Source organism: Mauremys mutica, chromosome 1, assembly GCF_020497125.1.
Source record: "Mauremys mutica isolate MM-2020 ecotype Southern chromosome 1, ASM2049712v1, whole genome shotgun sequence".
Taxonomy (NCBI): Eukaryota; Metazoa; Chordata; order Testudines; family Geoemydidae; genus Mauremys; species Mauremys mutica.
The window spans coordinates 202,834,486-202,856,702 of NC_059072.1; the positions used below are offsets into that span (position 1 = coordinate 202,834,486).

The 22,217-nt window shown below is 45.0% G+C and overlaps 1 protein-coding gene across 1 annotated transcript in view; it reads left to right on the forward strand.

Moving 5' to 3' along the window:
* Nucleotides 1-22,217, forward strand: part of DYRK1A (dual specificity tyrosine phosphorylation regulated kinase 1A) — a 139,462-nt gene that overhangs the window by 81,786 nt on the left and 35,459 nt on the right. Inside the window, exon 3 of the mRNA XM_045002459.1 lies at nt 16,165-16,364. Coding sequence (XP_044858394.1) covers nt 16,165-16,364 — 200 coding nt within the window. The remainder of the gene's footprint in view (nt 1-16,164; nt 16,365-22,217) is intronic.

Sequence of the window (22,217 nt, forward strand, 5' to 3'; positions counted from 1 at the left end):
CTGGGACCTGCTCCAGGCAGGGTCGCAGGGGGAGACCTGCGGTGGCCGGGGCCGATCCAGGCAGGACCGGGGGGGGGGGGCGGGAAGAGACCCAGCTCCAACTATTGCTGGAGCAGGGCGCCCAGCCCTGAATATTGCTGGGGCCCGGGCCCCACACAAGTATATAACCTGCCGCCCATGCCCCCCGGCCCGGCCCCGCCCCGGCGGGCCCCCCTGCCCGTCCCCCCCCCCCCCCCCCCCAGCCCGGCCCCGGCGGGTCCCGCTTCCCTTCCCCCGGCCCGGCCCCGGCGGGTCCCGCTTCCCTCCCCCACCCCCCGGCCCCGGCAGGTCTCGCTTCCCTTCCCCCCCCCCCAGCCCGGCCCCGGCGGGTCCCGCTTCCCTTCCCCCGGCCCGGCCCCGGCGGGTCCCGCTTCCCACCCCCGGCCCGGGCCCGGGCCCGGCGGGTCCCGCTTCCCCCCCCCCCTTCCCCGAGCGCGTCTCCGGCGAGGCCTGAGCTCCGTCCCGCTCAGAGCCGCGTGGTGAGGGGGCGGGGCTGTGAGCTCCACGCCGAGCGCAGCGCTCAGCCCAGAGCTCCCAGCCCCGCCCCCTCCCCACGCGGCTCGGATCGGGGCGGGGCTCAGGCGCTCGGACGGAGACTCGGCGCTCTATGCGCCGAGGCTCCAGGAGAGGGGCGGAGGCGGGAGCCTCCGCTTTTCTCTTGGGGGCCCTTGCGGAGCTCCCCTGGGGAGCTCCGCGGGCCGCAGGGAAGAGCTGCGGCCCGCGGGCCGCATGTTTGAGACCCCATGTCTACACAGACATGGTGTCGCCCTAACTACACCAACATAAGCCCTATGCCTCCCGTCAATGTTGTTATGTTGTCATAGCAGAGGAGTTACATTGGCGGGAGGAGCATTTCAGTGTGTACACGTTCACTGTTTTGTAGACAAAAGCTGACTTTTGTTGAAAAAACTGTAGTGTAGACAAGGCCTACTTTTTGAGTATTTAATATGTATTCAGTGTATAGATAAGTAAAACACTATGTATATTATGGTGTGGATATGTAGAGATTATAGTGTGTATATTATACATGTGTGCCGATCTAGTTATTGGATGCGTGAAACATGCAACCAAAGGCCTCCATGATATAAGAGAACTAGAAATGTAAAGGAGAACTTCAGTTTTCTTTGTATGAAGTAATTTTCTAATAGTCTTCCTTGGGAAGATATACAGTAGAACCTCAGAGTTACAAACACTTTGGGAATGGAGATTGTAACTCTGAACAAAACGTTATGCTTGTTCTTTCAGAAGTTTACAACTGAACAATGACTTAATACAGCTTTGAAACTTTACTATGCAGAAGAAAAATGCTGCTTTTAACCACCTTAATTTAAATGCAACAACCACAGAAACAGTTTCCTTACCTTGTCAAATCTTTTAACTTTCCCTTTATCTTTGCAGTAGTTTACATTTAACACAGTACTGTACTATATTTGCATTTTTGTTTTTTTTTTGTTCTGCTGCTGCCTGATTGCGAACTTCTAGTTCCAAGTGAGGTGAGTGGTTGACTGGTTGTAACTCTGGTGTTTGTAACTCGAGGTTCTATTGTAAGTGGCCAGAAAGTGAGGAAAAAGAACATTAATGGACATCTGTTTAAATTATAAGTACAGTCACCTGGCAAAGCTACCTCACAACCTATAAAGAAATCCCAACTCATATTTTTCTTATGGTGCTCCAGCCACCAGCGGTTTTCATCTTCCAGTATTGGTGCAGGCCCTTAAAGTACTGCTGCCATAAGTGGGGAAAGAGATGTGGGCAGGTTTTGTTGAGATGGAGGGATTTCCCCAAAGGCTCGGGCTTCTCTGATCCCAGACCTTTAGTAATACACCATTCTCTGGATAAGAGAAGAAAATTTAGTTCATCCTCAGAATAGATTTGGAGCCACTCAGACATTAAATTAAGTGCAAATTTAAAACATTGAGTGTGGAGAACTTGTACCATGATGCAATTGTCTGAGGCCATAGCCCCTCATGCATCCCAAGGCAGACCAGAACAAATTAGAGGAATCTGTTTTAGGGTTTTTATATTGGTCCACTGTAAAATCTCAGGACCTCTCAAATTACTTAGATTGGCATAGGGAGGTATCTGATTGTCTTGTTGGAGTCTAATGTTCTTTCTTTTCTCTCGTTCTTTTCTTTTTTCTTGTATTTGTGGGGTGATGTAGTTATAAATGTAATTCTTGTTTTGATGGAAAAGCATAATCAGGAGGGATATGATGCATGATGACGTAAAAGTGGTGAAGCTCTGGATCATTATAATCTTCTCTGAAAGTTCATTCCACATCTGGATCCCCTAGACCAGTGTTTCCCAAACTTGGGATGCTGCTTGTGTAGGGGAAGCCCCTGGCGGGCTGGGCTGGTTTGTTTACCTGCTCTGTCCGCAGGTCCGGCCGATCGCGGTTCCCACTGGCCGCGGTTTGCTGCTCCAGGCCAATGGGAGCTGCTGGAAGTCGCACGGGCCGAGGGACGTACTGGCTGCTACTTGGCGTCCCAAGTTTGGGAAACACTGCCCTAGACTGAAGCCTTGAAAGGTTTAGAAGACTGGGGGAGAGTTGAGGGACCAGAGGAATGGGAATGATGCGCTCAGAGTGTCTTAACTTATAAAGAGATGGGTGGCCTCTATGTATCAGCTGGAGCCTGTCCATTATTTTTACATCATTTTAGATACAGCAAATTACAGTAATCCACTCTGGAGGTAACATACTCAGATTACCATAATCAAGTTCTCTTATGGGAGGAAAGAGCAAAGTTTGCTAGTAAGATGGAGATGAAAAACAGCCTTTTTTATCACTGACAGTATCAGATCATCCAGGCTCAGTGATAAGGCAGAAAAACAACAGAGGCCCAACTTTGTCAAACTGGATGCATATTTTCAAAGAAAGGAAAGTGTCCCAGGTAGTTTCTAGAAAAAGCAGCAGCATTGGCTTTCAGTGAACTGCTGCTGTTTTTTGATTTATAAGCCTTGAAAGGTTTAGGATGTAGCTGAGACTGTCTCTCTGAACCAGTGACATATTATCACAGTTAATATCCGCAGAGGTATTTGAGCTGGTGTTCCTTCAATATAAATGAGATTTGCTGGCAAGCCTCATGTCATTGGGAGAAGAGCTTACACTCTCACTATATTTAATTGATCTCGTTTACCTTTTGCAGAAAAAGGTAAATGATGGTTTAGATGAGCAATTACAGTTACCACTATGGGTCCTGAAAAGAAATGATTTGAGTTGTTGATGTGTTGTGCTGCCTATGCCTTGTCCACTATCTAATAATGCAAATTATGGATATAGAGCCATAACCATGAAGACAGGGGCTTTCAGTGGTACCACATATACTATGTCCTTGTCTGAAGCCCAGTTGAGAGGGATCCAGGATGTTAGCACATGCCACTTCCTCACAGATTTTTGCCTGAGAGTCTGAGGTTGAAGAAAAGGTCATAGTTGGAATGGTCTTCTGGATCAAGTACTGAGGATTAGGTGAAGTTAGTTTTTCAGGGAGATTCTCTGAAACAAGGCTGCAGTGGTTCCTTTAAGGGAGTGGAAGGCGTTGATAGTTTCCATTAGGTGCTTTTCCTAGCCAGCACAATTACTAAAGTGATTCCCATATGGTAGCTCAGATCTTTTTCAGAGTTTCTTGAGATTCACCAGTGCAATGGAGCCAAACTATGGGAATGGGTAATGTAGTTTGGTCAATTAGAACGAATCTACATGGATTTCAGTAAAGCATTTGATACAGTTCCACATGGGAAATTATTAGTTGGGATTAATACGAGAATTGAAAGATTAGTAAGGAACTGATTAAACGAGAGACTGCAATGGGTCATACTGAAAGGAGAACTATCAGGCTGGAGAGAGGTTACTAGCGCAATTTCTCAAGGATCGATCATGGGACCAATCTTATTTAACATTTTCTTTCATGACCTGGGCACAAAAAGTGGGTGTGCGCTAATAAAATTTGCAGATGACACAAAGTTGGGAGGAATTGCCAATATAGAGGAGGACTGGAATATCATACAGAAAGATTTTGACCCTGAAAACTGACATAATAGAAATTGGATGAAATTTAATAGCGCAAAGTGCAAGGTCAAGCACTTACAGACTTACAACAAGAATTTTTGCTATAAGCTGGGGACAGGTCAGTTGGAAGCGACAGAGGACAACGAGAGACCTGGGTGTATTGGTTGATCATGGGATGACTATGACCTGCCTATGTGATGCGGCCGTGAAAAAGGCTAATGCAGTCCTAGGATGCATAACTTGAGGTATTTCCAGTAGAGTTAGGGAAGTGTTATTTCTAAGGCTACAGTTTTGGCATGGAGGTTGCAGAAGTCATGGAATCCACGACTTCCAAAGACCTCCGTGACTTCAGCACTGGCGGCTGGGAGCTGCAGGGTCCTGCCACCTGAGGCAGTAGGCAACCAAGCTCTCAGCCGCCATGGGAAGCAGAGGTACTGTGCAGCTCCCAGCCGCTACAGGCTGCTGGGTACCCTGCATCTCCCGGCTGCTGCGGAGGACAGGGAATTCCTATAGTGCTCTTTGTTGCTGGGGAGGGGGACCCTGCAGCTTCCCTCTGCCACTGATGGCAGGGGGACCCTGGAGCTCTGAGCCCCCACAGGTGGTGGGAGCCCCAGAGCTCCCAGCCACCCCGCAGCTGCCCAGTCCCTTCCCATTTTATCATGGATATCTTTAGTAAAAGTCAGGGACAGGTCACGGGTAATAAAGAAAAATTCATGGAAGCCCGTGACCTGTCCCTGACTTTTACTAAAAATATCCATGACAAAAATCTTAGCCTTAGTTATTACCATTATACAAGCACTGGTGACAACTTATCTGGAATACTGTGTGCAATTCTGCTCTCCCTTCTTTAAGAAAAATGAATGCCAAATTGAACCGGTGCAGAGCAGGGCTACTAGGATGATCAGAGGAATGGAGAAGAATTAAAGAGCTTGGCTTGTTTAGCCTAACTAAAAGAAGGCTGAGGAGGGGATATGATTGCTCTCTATAAATAAATCAGAGAGAGATACACCAGAGAAGGAGAGGAGTTATTTAAGTTAAGTGCCATTATTGTCACAAAAACAAATGGATATAAACTGGCCATCAGTAAGTTTTTAGGCTTGAAATGAGATGCAGGCATCTAACCATCCAAGGAGTCAAGTTCTGGAACAGCCTTCTAAAGGAAGTAGCTGGGGTTAAAATCCTAACTTGTTTCAAGACTGAGCTTGATAAGTTTATGAAAAGGATGGTGTGCTTGCCTACCATGTATATGGCCCATCTGTGACTGCTGTTGGCAAATATCTCCAATGGTAGGAGATGGGACAGTAGATGGGGGCGGGGGGAGGGTTCTGAATTACTTCAGAGAATTCTCTCTCACTTGTCTGGCTGGAGGGTCTCGCCCATATGCTTATGGTCTAATTGACTGACATATTGGGGTCAGGAAGAGATTGGCAGAGTCCTTGGTGTTTTTTCACTTTCCTCTGCGCATGGGGCATTGCTCACTTGGTTTGAATTAGAGTAAATGTTGGATTCTCTATACCTTGAAGTGTATAAATCAAGATTTGAGGACTTCAGTAACTCAGGCAGAGGTTATGTATCTTTTACAGGCGTTGGGTGGGTGAGGTTCTCTAATGTGCGATTATGCAAGAGGACAGAGTAGATGATCATGATGGTCCCTTCTGGCCTTAAAGTCTCCAAGTTTTAAATTTTTCTGCCTCATTTAACTCCATTCCTGTTCAATCAATCTAGTCAGCAAAGAATGTGAGCTCTGCTGTATTTTGAATGCTGGGTCCAACTCTGGATTGCATTCTGGCTTCATTTGCTAGTTTGCTGTGTTGAATAGCTATATTGGCCATGATTTTGGTGCTGTAATAGTGGAAAAGAAGAATGTTTTTGTTTCTTTACTGTGGTGATGTAGCCCTGTGAATAGTTTTTCGTGCTATTGGCATATGAATTAGGATCCCGTTTTGTACTACTTTCATTGTAATCCTCTGCCTATACATTTCTTCCTCTGCAGTTCGTCTGAGCTATGATGATCTATGATGGCTAGGGACCAAAGTGTCAACTGTAATGGTCGTCAAGTTATGGTACTTATTGGGAACCTTACTTTGTAGGTGGTTGGCTTGTTGTCCCAGAATGAGTTGGAAAATTGAATAATCAAATATCTTCAAGGATGAACCAGCCTTGATTGCTTCCCTAGTAAGATGAAGGAAAGGCCCTGATTTTCATTAGGATGTGGCAGTGGCTGGCCCAAAGAGTAGAATGTTTGTGGTTTCTCTCATACTGGAAATTGGGTACCGAGTGTATTTGGCTAAGTGTGAGAGCTGGAGATGATCTGAAAGCATCCAGTGGTTCCTCTGTAAACTAAAAGATCGCACACTAATACTGGTGCTACTTGTATGGAAGTTGAAGTTGCTGAGTGTGATGACCCTTGAGGTTCCAGAACATTGCTGGCCAGCAGATCCATTATGTCCCTCCAGGAAATTTCCAGGATTTTCATCTGAAGAATCCAGACCACCAAGAGGCCTAGATTTTTTTTATTTTTGCCCTTTGCCTCACCTATCAGATAGGTGCGCTCAAATGTTAGTGTTTCTGCAGTGCATTTTCCCCTGCATCTGAGGTTGGAGGGATTAGGACAGCTATTCTGCCTACTTATTTATTCTTTCTAACTCAGGGGTCGGCAACCTTTCAGAAGTGGTGTGCTGAGTCTTCATTTATTCACTCTAATTTAAGGTTTCGTGTGCCAGCAATACATTTTAATGTTTGTAGAAGGTCTCTTTCTATAAGTCTATAATATATAACTACACTATTGTTGTATGTAAAGTAAATAAGGTTTTTAAAATGTTTAAGAAGCTTCATTTACAATTAAATTAAAATGCAGAGCCCCCCAGACTGGTGGCCAGGACCCGGGGAGTGTGAGTGCCGCTGAAAATCAGCTTGTGTGCCGCCTTCGGCACTCATGCCATAGGTTGCCTACCCCTATTCTAACTCATTATTGGATCTTTCTTGGCTTTCAATATATTGTAATTACTACATAAGGATTGGCTGTACTAGGGTAGCGTTGGAAGTGGCATTGAACCAGGTCTGTGGTGCAGGCCAGGTCAGGTTTCAAGGATCAGATCTTGAATGGTGTTTGTTTTTGTTGATGGATGACCTTGTATTCATCAGCAGAAGCCTGACTTTCTCAGTTTCTCTCTGTCTTCATCCCAGTGACAGCAGGAATTGGTAAAGATAGGAACAATTGGTTTCCAGATTTTTCAGTAGGCCTTGTATTCCAGTTCTTAAAATTCTGAGTGTTTGACGTTGATGTGCTGGCCTCTCATGGAAAAGGTTTGCACGGTGGAATTGATCTATGGAACCAAGCACAAAAATGTGCAAAATTTGTATGTGGAATTGTTCCAGCTGGTGAATAGCCTGGTTAATTTGGGCTGACTCCAACCTGAAACATTCCAGAAGCTGAAGTTGATACAGAATGCGTGCAGTTGCCTACCTATTAAATGGTGCTTCACAATAAGTGTACATACAGCATCACTGCTGCTCAATCGCCTAGTTTCCTTTTGGCTTCCATGTTGTATTTGTTATTTAACATATAAAGCCCTAAATAGAATGGAACTTTGCCATCTGAGAAACCAGTATGTCTGTGTTATTACTGCAGCTGTCCTCTGTAATGAAGCTTGAGTGAGATACTCCTTGGTTTAAGTGGGTGGAGACTACTGATGTGGCATTCTGGTCTTCTCTGGAAATTATTTTACCTCTAGATCCACTGGAGCCTGGTTTTGTTTAACCTTCTAGGTGTGCTGCAATGGGGAACATGAGCCCAGGATCCTTGTCTGATGCCTTTTTAATTTAATGGTTTGGTGTATACTTAGTTGCCAGTTCCATTGATTTCCAGAGTGCTCTGCAAGACGAGAAAGGATTTGGCCAAACTATACGTATGGCTTTGTTGTGGTTGATGCAGTTTTGGTTCCCAAGCAGCCTGAACCTGTCAGTCTGTCAACCAAGGATTTTGCCTCTGCTTCCGGATCTGCTGGTGCAGGATGAAGGGAAGATTCTGTACCCAGATCTGAATTCCCTTCGTCTCAGAGTTGGGTTGCTGGATGGATATTGGAAGTAGAGCATTCATGCTTTTTACCCATCCAGCATATTTTAGTGAACAGTAGAAAGCCTCTGTGAGGTGCTCACCTGGTGAAATGGGCAAGGTTTTCTTGCTGGTGTCATCAGAAGTCCCTGATTCCACAAGAAACGTTGGTGCTGGCGATCTTAGGCCTGGTCTACACTACAATTTTAGATCGAATTTATCAGCGTTACCTTGATTTAAGCCTGGACCCGTCCACACGATGAAGCCCTTTTTTCTGACTTAAAGGGCTCCTTAAATCGATTTCTTTACTCCACCTCTGCTGAGGAGATTAGCGCTGAAATCGGCCTTGCCGGGTTGAATTTGGGGTAGTGTGGACACAATTCGACGTTATTGGCCTCCGGGAGCTATCCCAGAGTGCTTCATTGTGACCGCTCTGGACAGCGCTCTCAACTCAGATGCACTGGGCAGGTAGACAGGAAAAGGCCCACGAACTTTTGAATCTCATTTCCTGTTTGGACAGCGTGGCAAGATGCAGGTGACTGCAGATCTTATTAGCAGAGGTGACCATGATGGAGTCCCAGGATCGCAAAAGAGCTCTAGCATGGACCGAACGAGAGGTACAGGATTTGCTCACCATATGGGGAGATGAATCCGTGCTAACTGAACTCCGTTCCAGTAACCAAAATACCAAAACATTAGAAAAAGTCTCAAAGGGCATGAAGGACAGAGGCCATAACAGGGATGCACAGCAGTGCCGCGTGAAAATTAAGGAGCTAAGGCAAGCCTACGTAAAAACCAGAGAAGCAAACGGCCGCTCCGGATCAGAGCCCCGAACATGCCGCTTCTATGATGAGCTGCATGCCATGCTGGGGGTGCAGCCACCACTACCCCAACACTCTGCTTTGATTCCGTCAATGGAGAATCATGCTACAGGGAAGCGGGTTTTGGGAATGAGGAAGATGGCTCACAGCAAGGAAGTGGAGAAACCGGTTTCCCCAACAGCCAAGATATGTTTTTCAAGCTGGACCTGGAGTCAGTAACCCCCGAACCCACCCAAGGTGTGCTCCTGGACCCTGAAGGCGGAGAAGGGACCTCTGGTGAGTGTACCGTTTGTAAATATTACACATGGTTTAAAAGCAAGCTTGTTTAATGATTAATTTGCCCTGGCATTCGTGGCCAGTACAGTTACTGGAAAAGTCTGTTAATGTGTCGGGGGATGGAGCGGAAATTTTCCAGGGACATCTTCATAAAGTTCTCCAGGATGTACTCCCAAAGCCTTTGCAAAATGTTTCTGGGGAGGGTGGCCTTATTCCATCCGCCATGGTAGGACACTTTACCACACCAGGCCAGTAGCATGTAGTCAGGAATCATTGCATAACAAAGCATGGCAGCGTATGTTGCTAACATTCAAACAACATGCATTCTTTATCTCTCTGTGCTATCCTCAGGAGAGTGATATCATTCATGGTCACTTGGTTGAAATAGGGTGGTTTTATTAAGTGGACATTCAGAGGTGCCCGTTCCTGCTGGTCTGTTTGCCTGTGGCTGAACAGAAATGTTCCCCGCTGTTAGCCACGTGGTGGGGGGAGGGGTGAAGTGTGAGTGATCTCTCACACCAAACCGGCAGGCTCTCAATACAAGAGGCAAAATGCGACCTTTTAATGAAAGCACATGTGCTGTGTAATGTGAACAGCAAGGTTTAATGTGAAAGAGTGTACTCATTTTTCTCTAAAATGTCTTTTTAGCCACTCTCCCCTTTCCTCCACCAGCTACAAATGTTTCTCCTTCACAGAGGCTAGTGAAGATTAAATGCGGGAAAAAAACGCACTCGGGATGAAATGTTCTCTGAGCTCCTGCTATTTTCCCATACTGACAGAGCACAGCAAAATGAGTGGAGGCAGACAGTGTCAGAGTGCAGGAAAGCACAATATGAACGTGAGGAGAAGTGGTGGGCTGAAGATGATAGGTGGCGTCAGCTTGTCGACAGAAGACAAGAGTCGATGCTCAGACTGCTGGATGATCAAACTCATATGCTCTAGCGTATGGTTGAGCTGCAGGAAAGGCAGCAGGAGCACAGACCGCTGCTACAGCCCCTGTGTAACCAACAGCCCTCCTCCCCAAGTTCCATAGCCTCCTCACCCAGATGCCCAAAAACGCAGTGTGGGGGCCTCCGGCCACCCAGCCACTCCACTCTAGAGGATTGCCCAAGCAACAGAAGGCTGGCATTCAATAAACTTTTTAAAGATTTTAAGTTTTAAAGTGCAGTGTGGCCTTGTCCTTCCCTCCTCCCCCACCCCTCCCGGGCTATCTTGGCAGTTATCCCCCTATTTGTGTGATGAATTAATAAAGAATGCATGAATGTGAAGCAACAATGATTTTATTGCCTCTGCAAGCGGTGATCGAAGGGGGGAGAGGAGGGTGGCTAGCTTACAGGGAAGTAGAGTGAACCAAGGGTGGGGCGTTGATCAAGGAGAAACAAACGGAACTTTCACACCGTAGCCTGGCCAGTCATGAAACTGGTTTTCAAAGCTTCTCTGACGTGCACTGCACCCTCCTGTACTCTTCTAACCGCCCTGGTGTCTGGCTGCACGTAATCAGCGGCCAGGTAATTTTGCCTCAACCTCCCACCCCACCATAAATGTCTCCCCCTTACTCTGAGATATTGTCGAGCGCAGAGCAAGTAGTAATAACAATGGGAATATTGGTTTCGCTGAGGTCTGTCCAAGTCAGTAAACTGCACCAGCGCGCTTTTAAATGTCCAAATGCACATTCTACCACCATTCTGCACTTGCTCAGCCTATAGTTGAACAGCTCCTGACTACTGTCCAGGCTGCCTGTGTATGGCTTTATGAGCCATGGCATTAAGGGGTAGGCTGGGTCCCCAAGGATAACTATAGGCCAGGGGTCGGCAACCTATGGCACGCATGCCGAAGGCTGCACACGAGCTGATTTTCAGTGGTACTCACACTGCCCGAGTCCTAGCCACTGGTCCTGGGGGCTCTGCATTTTCATTTAATTGTAAATGAAGCTTCTTAAACATTTTAAAAACCTTATTTACTTTACATACAACAATAGTTTAGTTATATATTATAGACTTATAGAAAGAGACCTTCTAAAAACGTTAAACTGTATTACTGGCATGCAAAACCTTAAATTAGAGTGAATAAATGAAGACTCGGCACACCGCTTCCAAAAGGTTGCTGACCCCTGCTATAGGCATTTGAACATCCCCAACAGTTATTTTCTGGTCTGGGAAGAAAGTCCCTTCCTGCAGCTTTTGAAACACCAGAGTTCCTGAAGGTGCGAACATCATGTACCTTTTCCGGCCATCCCACGTTGATGTTGGTGAAACGTCCCTTGTGATCCACTAGTGCTTGCAGCAGCATTGAAAAGTACCCCTTTCAGTTTATGTAATCGCTTGCTTGGTGCTCTGGTTCCAAGATAGGGATATGGGTTCTGTCTATCGCCCCACCACAGTTAGAGAATCCCATTGCAGCAAAGCCATCCGCTATGACCTGCACGTTTCCCAGAGTCACTACCCTTGATATCAGCAGCTCTTTGATTGCATTGGCTACTTGGATCACAGCAGCCCCCACAGTAGATTTGCCCACTCCAAATTGATGCCCGACTGACCGGTAGTTTTCTGTCATTGCAAGCTTCCACAGGGCTATCGCCACTCGCTTCTCAATTGTGAGGGCTGCTCTCATCTTGGTATTCTGGCGCTTCAGGGCAGGGGAAAGCAAGTCACAAAGTTCCATGAAAGTGCCCTTACGCATTCAAAAGTTTCGCAGCCACTGGGAATCGTCCCAGACCCGCAACACTATGCAGTCCCACCAGTCTGTGCTTGTTTCCCGGGCCCAGAATCGGCGTTCCACGGCATGAACCTGCCCCATTAACACCATGATGTGCACATTGCCGGGACCCGTACTTTGTGAGAAGTCTATGTCTATGTCTATGTCCTCATCGCTTTCGTCACCGTGCTGCCGTCGCCTCCTCACCTGGTTTCGCTTTGGCAGGTTCTGGTTCTGCGTATACTGCAGGATAATGCGCGTGGTGTTTACAGTGCTCATAATTGCCTTGGTGATCTGAGCGGGCTCCAGGATCCCAGTGCTATGGCGTCTGGGCTGAAACAAGGCGCAAAATGATTGTCTGCTCTGACGGAGAGGGGGGCGACTGACGACATGGCTTACAGGGATTAAGGGGGTGGGTTTGCATAAAGGAGAAACAGAAACAACTGTTACACAGAATGGCCCTCTCAAGGATTGAACTCAAAACCCTGGGTTTAGCAGGCTGTTGATTTGACGGAGGGAGGGAGGAAGCAAATGAATACAAAACAAATCGGGTCTATATCTTGTTTTGATCCACTCCGTCTATCTTTTACATCTTTAGGGTGGCAGCAGACAGTGTAGTTCGGCTGCTAGCCATTGTCATCTCCTGGGTGCTCGGCGGAAGATCGGAATGACCTGGCTGAGTCACTCCCGTGTCTGCCCAGGCACCCCTGACTGACCTCACCAAGGTCGGTTAAAAGAGCACCCAGGAATGCGACTGTTTGAGCTGATGGCAATCTGTTTCCTGTTACTTTTCAATGAAAACATCCTTTCTGGTTGCCTTTACATCTCTGAGGATGGTAGAGAGAGATCAAAGCATTGATGGTGGTCCCTCCTTATACTGTTTTGTTACCTAGACAAGGTGTCTGTAAGGGCACATCCTAAGTTCTGGGTTCCATGTATTCCGTGATTCCACAGCTGTGGTTGCCTCTGAATTTACTCTTTCCCCCAGAGTTGTGCTGCAAATGTAAACTTTATTTTTTAAACAAAATTCTGTTCAATCCTGGAGAACAAATTAAAAAGTGTTTGTTTAAGATAAAACCTTGAACAGAGTGCGAGCCAATGTAATGACCTCTGCAGAGTACTGAAACAGTAGCTCTTAAGAGGAGTGAACCCAGTTAGGGCTCTGTGGACTCCATGATGCTTGGGACCCGGCATTTTTCAAGGTTTTATAGAACCTGGCATTTTAGCCACAGAATTTGCCATTTTGATACAACAAGACATCCAGCCTTTGTGTGTCTATCTCCCTGCCCTGAAGTTGCCTCTTGCACTTCAGTTTTCCCTGCCTAAAAGGTAATAAATTGGGTTGTAAGCATACTTCATGGCGGAGCTGTGCAACAGGGGTCAGGGAATTAGGTCTAGCGTCCAGCTTGTAGTCAGGGAGTGTAGGATCCAGAAATGTAGATTGGTGAACTAAGCTGTCTTTTGTCAAGCCGCCTGGACAACATCTTGGGAACAGTGGCCTGCGAATTATAGCTGGCCTGCTTGGAGGTCATAGCAAAAATTCCTAGCTTTGAAAATAATCGCTGACATATTTTATCGGTATTTTTAATTACGAATCATGAGTGAGGGTTTCTGTGAATGGGAGTTAAGGGTTACAGTACTCTTCTCTCTCAGTAAATATTCAGCCACAATTGAGATCAGAGGCACTCAGGCTGAAGCTGTCAGTATAAATGAGAGGGAGCATTCTCAGAGGGCCTTTGTTTTGGAATTTGCTTCCCACTTTGGTCCGCCAGAGTCCAAGTTTAACATTGTGGGCGCACTGCAAAACCATCTTCTGTCTCCTTTCTGATGTCAGGGATGGTGTAGACTGCAGGGGATATGATATTGGGCAGTCCTTTCATTATTTAGCTATTTTAATGTTTGGGATGGGTTTCTAAAAGGACCTTGAATTGCATTTTAGAAATTTAAATAAATAAAAAGTGGTGGTAGAATAAATTAATGCTTTAAAAGAATTTACGAGTTATTGCTGCAGAATTTAGTCTATTGTGTTGCAGTGTATGCAGGGTCCCGAATTTATCCTCTATTTTAAACAGTGTCCAAGACATTTTATAACTATTGTTTAAATGACTCTGCAAATTAACAATTTCCTAGTTTCCCAAGTGTTATGTGTCAGCATAATTTGAAAAGTTCCCTTTGTCGTATTCATAGACTTTTGAAGCACTACATTGTGGCAGCTATGCCCATAATTAATAAAAAAAAAAAACGCGAGGAAAATTTGTTTTAACAGAGACAGCTTTCTGGTATCAGCCTGTTGAAGAATTTTAATGAAGATTTTTTTTGTGGTTTAGTGTTCAGAATTGAAGACTTGCCTACTTTAGGAAATTGTAGGGGAGAAAAAAAATCTGTGGTATTACCACTAGATCAGCATCAGTAGGAGAGCTGGTATAGAGGTTTCAGCAACTGGACCCATTTTAACCAACTTGTCAATTAAACCTGCTTTTTCACAAGTTGAACATAGCAGTAATATGTCAGAATCCACCAGTACCTCATCTGTGTTAGCGCTTCTGCTTAAAACTAGTTTAGTTTTAAAATATTGTTTTCCAAGTAGTCTGCCTAGAGCTGGGCAAAAATAGATTTTTGATTCGCTGGTAGTTCTGAAAAATAAAAATAAATCTTTCAGGTTGACCCAAAAAACAAAATTCAGAAAAAATAAGTCAATTTTGGAACACTTTATTCATCTTGAAATGTTTTGTTTTGAGGCATTTTTAAATGGCTAAATTCAGAAAATGGAGGAAGTGGTTGGGCCCTACTTTTAATTTTTAGCCCAATTAGAACACTCACCTAGAATATAGGAAACCTGGTTTCACTTCTCCCCTCTGCTTGATATGGAGCAGGTCTAATTCCACCTGAGTGTCTATTCTTTTATTGTGATACTGCAATATTTTCCGTTCATTTACATTTTTGTTTTGTCCTTTTCTGCTGTGTGAGAGACTCTCACAATCCAGGAGAATTGAAATGATGAAATTGATTGTACAGAAAGATCTCTCATGGCATAGAATAGAGAAACTGGACAACTATATTTTCTTCTAATCTCTCTTCAATTATAATTTTAGATGTTACTTGTAAAAATGGGAGGTAAACAATTTTTCTAACACATTTTTTAGTTCCCTGTTACTTTTCAATGAAAACATCCTTTCTGGTTGCCTTTACATCTCTGAGGATGGTAGAGAGAGATCCAAGCATTGATGGTGGTCCCTCCTTATACTGTTTGTTACCTAGACAAGGTGTCTGTAAGGGCACATCCTAAGTTCTGGGTTCCATGTATTCCATGATTCCACAACTGTGGTTGCCTCTGAATTTACTCTTTCCCACAGAGTTGTGCTGCAAATGTAAACTTTCCCATTTGTAAAATGGGGTGTAATAATACTTTTTACTCACCTTTGTGCACTTTAAGATCTCTGGAATAATGCTACTGTATATGTACAAAGTATTATTGTAAGCGTGCAGACTCAGTCCTGCGGCGCCTCCTGCTGGTCTCTCAGGGAACTAGCTTGATTTCCAGCCTGGAGCACCCTCTGCAGGCCAGTGATCCACTACCGCTTGGCCCCCGTGTCCCTCCCTGGACTCTGGTGCCCTGTTAGCTGGGGTGCTGCCCCCTGGCAGTAACCCCTTTCTCTCAGGGTCTCCCCTCCCCGGGAAACCCCCACCCACTATCCCCACCTTGCCTCATTATATGGCTACTGCCAGTCATCGTCTAGCCCCCACACCCTGGGGCAGACTGCAGTATCAGCCTACTCATCACTGGCAAGGTTAGGTTTGGACTTGCTGCCTTTACCTACCCCTGGGCTGACCTCTGCAACCCCCAGTACCTGTTGGCCTTATGCTAGGCTGCAGCCTGGGGCTTTCCAGGCTGGAGCGCCCTAGCTCCTCTGCCTTTCCCCAGCCCTGCTCTACTCAGGTACCCTGTCTCTAGCTCCCTGCAGCCAGGTCCTTCTCCCTCTACAGGCAGAGGGAGACTGTTTGGGCTCCTGGCTCACGGCCTCTTTATACAGGCCAGCTGTGGCCTGATTGGGGCGTGGCCCAGCTGCCGCTGCTTCCCCAATCAGCCCAGCTTTTAGAGCTGCAGCCCTCTCCAGGACTGCTTTTTAAACCCCTCAGGGCAGGAGCGGGTAACCACCCCACTACAATTATTTTATCTGGTGTTATTTATTTTATGGCATTGGAAATGGAGAGCAACTGGTGCAAATACTATGAGGATGTAAACATTACACTAAAATCTTGAATTATTTTTCTAGGAGGAGAGACTTCAGCATGCAAACCTTCATCTGTTCGGCTTGCACCGTCATTTTCATTCCATGCTGCTGGCCTTCAGATGGCTGGACAGATGTCCCATTCACATCAGCAGTACAGCGATCGTCGGCAGCAGAACATAAATGACCAACAGGTTTCTGCCTTATCCTACACTGACCAGATTCAACAACCTCTAACCAACCAGGTACGTGATATCAGGAGAGAGCCTTTTCAGTTTTGAGATACATGCTTTCTTCCCTAAATATTTAAATATTTTGGGACACTTTACCCGTTACTTTTTTTAAAATAGAAACATCTATAATTACAAGGTTCACATCTAATGCATCTAGATCAAAACTTCGATTTTTTTTTTAAATTGAGAAATACTATTGCTCCTTTGTAAGAGGCTTCAAGAGACAGTCTTTTGTCAGTTAAATAAATACTTGCCTTATTTGTGAAAGGAAATATTCTATTTTAACCATTCTTGACAAGGAAAGGAAGTAAAGTAATCTGAGGGGAATTTATGGCAATTAAAGATCAGTCGAGTGGTAATCATGAAAAATGTAAATTGAAGTCCAATTTGACTGCTTAATTTTTTTAAAGAGGGAGACTGTTATAGTGGAGTATTTTATAGGTAACTTTGGACTGGAAACTTATTGTACAGAACTTTATAAAGATCTTGATTTCAAAACAATAATACAAATTTTATATTATCACTTGGACTTCTTCACTGCTCCTCTCCCACATCAGAGTTCTGTATTCTCATATATTAGCTGTTATCTTGGATAGGTGATGTGAGCATACTTGGGGAGTAGGAGGACTCCAGCTGGGTACTATCTGGCTGACATACCTTCCCTGGTGTCATTGGACTATGACAGCGTCTCTCCACCTATGAGGGCTAGATTATCCCCTTGCTCTCCCTGAGAGCATTCCTCTGTAGTTCCTCCTTCTTAAAAGCAGCAGGGAAGCTGACAGCCTGCTTAAAGGGGACGGCTTAGCAACTGCTCCCTGCTTACACCCAGATTGACTGACTCTTGATTTAGGGAGTCTTTAAATTGTGCCTTCAAAACATACAGGATAGTAAAATGAGCCCAGCATAAGAGGAGGGAATGCTGCTCCTGTGCCCTGGTGCAAATCATCCCACCCCGTCTAAGCCACCTTGGATGTGCTGCAATACTATCATGAGAGCCTTTACCAGGACTCCCAAGTGTGTTGCTCTGTGGAAAAGCAAGATGAGGGAAGGGACCACAGAAGAAGAGGAAGAGATAAGAGAAGATGAGTGTGATCAGGATCAGCTCTAAGAGATGCAGGATCCTCCAGCATGTACGGGGGGAAGGGAAGTTCAGGCTGTTCAAGTGGAAGGACTTACCTTCCAGGATTGCTCAGCTCCTGAAAATTGGAAATGGGAGAGCCAGGTGCTCTGATACCCAGCGATCCCATCCTGCCTAGTTCATATAGGTCCCAGAAAAAACAAGACATGATGGCTCAAGAGTAGGAATTTTCATTAAGAAGTTGCCTGCAGGCAGGCTTGTGAAGATCTTGTATCCACCAACAGAGGAAAAAATGCCAAGATCTATCTGACTGTCAGTGGATATAGCCACCTCAAGAGTGGCAAAAGGGGTGATAGTACCTATCAGAAGGCATGTTTTCCTTTTAAAACTGCTGCTTAAGAGAAAGGTCAATCTGCTTTTAAAGGAGCATTTAGCTCAAGAACCCTGCAGGGGACCCTGTATGTGATTTATCCTTCTAGGGTAATATTTGGGTGAAAGCACAGATTTTTCATGTTCTCTAACACTAAAGATAAACAGATGGTGATGGCTGAAATGCTGCCCTTGTTGGGAGCTGCATTGTTTTTCATGACCAGGACCGCCTTAGGAGCCAGGGTGATCTTCATAACAGTAAAGAGGTCCCTGAGGGCTGAAGCAGTGGTCAACTGATTAGATAGCCAAGGCCAGCCTAGCTTCTCTACCCTTTAGGAGAGCAATCCTGCTTGGCAAAGAGCTTCAGAAGCTGTAGAAGTCTTTCACAGATAGGAAAAACTGAGTCTTCCCACGGTACAGCTCCTGCAGACACTGGTACAAATCTCAACCTTGGTGGGCTCTTGCCTCTCTAAACCTACCCCCATCAATCAGAGAAAAGAATACCTTTGGCAGGCTTCTTTTTGAGGAAAAAATCAAATTACTTTTGTACCCACAGAGAAGCGCACAGGAGCCCCAGGCACTCAGCATGAAGGTATGCAGATGTGTACCGCATCTTTGCCACTTGCTAAATACATAGGTTAACACCTCTTCGGATCATTGGGTATTGCATGCAGTACCTTGACACTTTTGAGGAGAGTACCACTCCAAAACCTTTTTTGCTTAGTCACCTTGCTCCAGCGCAAAAAAGAGGCAGGGTGTACAAGACTGTAGACACCCTGCTGGATTTGTAGCAAATCCCCAAAATCATAACATTTTCCTAGATTTTAGTGGGAACAAGGGACCTATTCCACATACTTCACATTTCCCAAGAATAATGATGGACAGTGCCCAATTTTAGACCTGTGTTTGGCACTAGTGTGACTGCTATTGGGATATTGTGTCCCTTTCTGGGATGTACAGTTCAAGAATGATATTGATAAATTGGAGACAGCTCAGATAGTAGCCAGGGAATGATTAAAGGATTGGAAAATATCCATTATAATGATAAACAGGTTGAGCTCTTTGAGGCTATCTGAACATAGAGAAAGTTAAGGGGTGACTTGATCACCGTCCATAACTACATACATAGCAAACAAAAATTTGATGCTAAAGAGCCCTTCAGCCTAGCAGATAAAACTATTACAAATAAGAATGACTGGAAGCTGTAGCTAAACAAATTCAGACTAAAATAAGGCACTGACGTTTAACAGTAAGGGTAATTAACCATTGGAGCAGTTTTACCAAGGGATGTTGTGGATTCTCCATCACTGGAAGTTTTAAAGTCAAGATTGCATCTTTTTCTAAAAGATGCAGTTTAGTTCAACAGGAATTAATTCAGGGAAGTTCTATGGCCTGTGTTATAAGGAGGTCAGACTAGATCAGGGGTCGGCAACCTTTCAGAAGTGGTGTGCCGAGTCTTCATTTATTCACTCTAATTAAAGGTTTCACGTGCCAGTAATACATTTTAACGTTTTCAGAAGGTCTCTTTCTGTAAGTCTATAATATATAACTAAACTATTGTCGTATGTAAAGTAAATAAGGCTTTTAAAATGTTTAAGAAGCTTCATTTAAAATTAAATTAAAATGCAGAGCCCCCTGGCCTGGTGGCCAGGACCCGGGCAGTGTGAGTGCCAATGAAAATCAGCTCACGTGCCTACCCCTGGACTAGATTATCACAATCATTCCGTCTGGGTTTAATCTGTGTATTTATGAAAATAAATTCTTCATTTCAGGGCTAAAGAAAAATCAAATCTTAAATTAGGGATTCAGTTGGACAATTCAGGAAATTGCCTGTTCCCTGGATCTTCAAGATGAGTATCTATGCATCCCAATTTGGCATCACATCGATGAATCCTATTTTACACAATATTTGGGGCATTTCTGGCAATATTAAGCTCTCCCAAAATAGGACCTAGATATGTACTGAGACTGCGATGAATTTCCTGTGACCCAAAGCAGGCTCCAGTATGTAGACCCAAGGTAGGATCATCAACAGGGAGTTTCCTGTCACAGTGTCAGCAGCTGGTCTGTCTGTGAGCCCAGTTAACACACAAGCAGATAAAACCTTAATTCAGGACAGCTGTCTGAAGCAGCAACACCAATTGCCAGCCCTGCTGCAACTGCAGGTAGTGTTCTCCTGGGATTACCTATGGGTACTGGAGTCTATGGCAGTGTGCTTGACAATAGTTCCCTGGACTGACTTCCAAATAAGAGTGCTACCATGTTTTCTGCTCTCAAACTGAGCAGAATCAAAGAACTCCAGGCTATATCATCAACTGCTCTCTGCATTCAGAATGGCTCTAAGGTGGTGGCTAGACAACACAAATCAGAAGGTTGCTCCCTGGGTTGTCCCTGATAATTGGCTGATTTAAGGCTGGAAGCTTGCTAGGATGGGGAAGCCATCTAAGAAAGTCAGTGGCTCAAGGGAAATAGTCTACAAGGGAGAAGAGTTTATAAGTCAGCCACCTCAAAATTAAGGTTTAAGGCTCACCTTGCTCCACTAACACACTGTCTATGATCACAGTTTGGAGTTCCCCTCATCTAGTTCTAGCTTAGATCCACTCCAATCTGGCTTCCACCCCTTGCATTCCACTGAAATGGCTCTCATCAAAGTCTCTTATGACTTCTACCTAGCCAAAGCTCAGATTAAGTACTCCATCATTATCCTCCTTTACCTGTCAGCCACTTTCAACACAGTCAGCCGTGCACCTCTTGAAATCATCTCCTCCCATGCCTTTTTGTGACTGTCCTCTCCTGGTTCCCCCTCATCTCTATTCTCTCCTTTTGGATGTCCTTTGGAGGTCCTCCTTTTCACCCTATAGCTTTCTGAGTGCGTTCCACAGGATTCTGTCCTTGGTCTGCTTGTCTTCTCCCCATACCTCATCTCTAAGTAATCTCATCCTAAAACACAAATTCTGCTATCATCTCTGAGCTGATGACTCTCGTATCTGCCTCTCTACTCCAGACCTGTCATCTTCTGTCTCTGTCTGTCTGTCTCTCTCTGAAATCTCCTTGTGGATGTCTAGACTTCATCTCAAGCTTAACTTGACTAAAATAGAGCTTGTAATTTTTCCCTCCAAGCCCTCTCTACTACCTGCTTTCTTGATCATTGCAGACAACACCACCATCCTGCTTCACTCAGGCCTGTAACCTGGGTATTATCTTTGAGTTGGACCTCTTTAGATCCTCACACTAAGGCTAAATCTTGCAGATTCTTTCTGCATAAAATCTCTGAGATGTGGCTTTTCCTATCCAACTGCAGTTTAAATTCTCATCCAGGTTTCTGTCTTCTCATATTGTGATCACTGTAACATCCTTTTCTCTAGCCTTGACAAATGCAGTCTTATCCTTCTGATATTCATTGAGAATGCTGCCGCAAAGATCATTTTCCTATTCTTTTGCTTTGACCATGTTGCCCCTGTTTGCCATCCCTCAATTGGTCCCTCTTCAGGATTGTATCAAATGTAAGCTACTTGTCTTCACTTTCAAGACCCTTTGTTCCCTATCCCCCTCCTACCTCCAATTGGCACATGATGCCAATCTGCATTACCCACTTGTCAAATTTTCAAACAAGCACGTTTGTGTTTTCTCCCATACTGCCCTTCATGCTTGGAAGGAGCTCCCAATAAGCATTCTCAAAACTAACTCATTATTCTCCTTCAAAACCTTTCTCAAAACTCTACCCATGTTGCCTACAAAAAATTTGACAATGGCTAGTGTGCTGATACCACTGCCCATCATGATGACCAAACTGTCATTGTTTCCTTGTACTTCTGTATCTGTTGTTTTGTCTTATAATTTTGTAAGCTCCTGGGGGCAGGCTTTGTCTTTTGTTCTGTTTGTACAGTGCAGAACACAATGGGGTCCTGGCTATGACTAAGACTCCTACGTGCTACAGTAATGCAAATAATAATCACAAACTTAATGAGCCCATTTAGGTAGTCCGATATTGTTATCCTGGGCACATACACAAATTGTCAAGGAGGTACGAATAGCAAGAGCATGATTAAGAAGCTGGCCATGCTTATGACCTGGTCAGAAAAAGCATTTGAAAGGTGTCACCCGCACATAGCAGGGGATCAAAATGACACAGTAGGCTGGCCAGGCAGGCAACAAGTATGTCCATGAGAGGTGGGAACTCAGTTGTAAGATGCTTACTGTAATATGTCAAACATAAGGAACCCCGTAGATAGTTCTGATTGCCATCAAGATCAGTAGGAAGACAGAGATGTACTTCAGCAGGCGTAAAGAGCATAACTCCCTGGGAAATAGGCATTCTGCCTCTCCAATGGGTTTTCTCCTCACACATCGCCATCAGTAACAGGATACTATGTACCAATTTCCCAGGCCTGCCACACACAGTAATGGTTTCTAGTGAC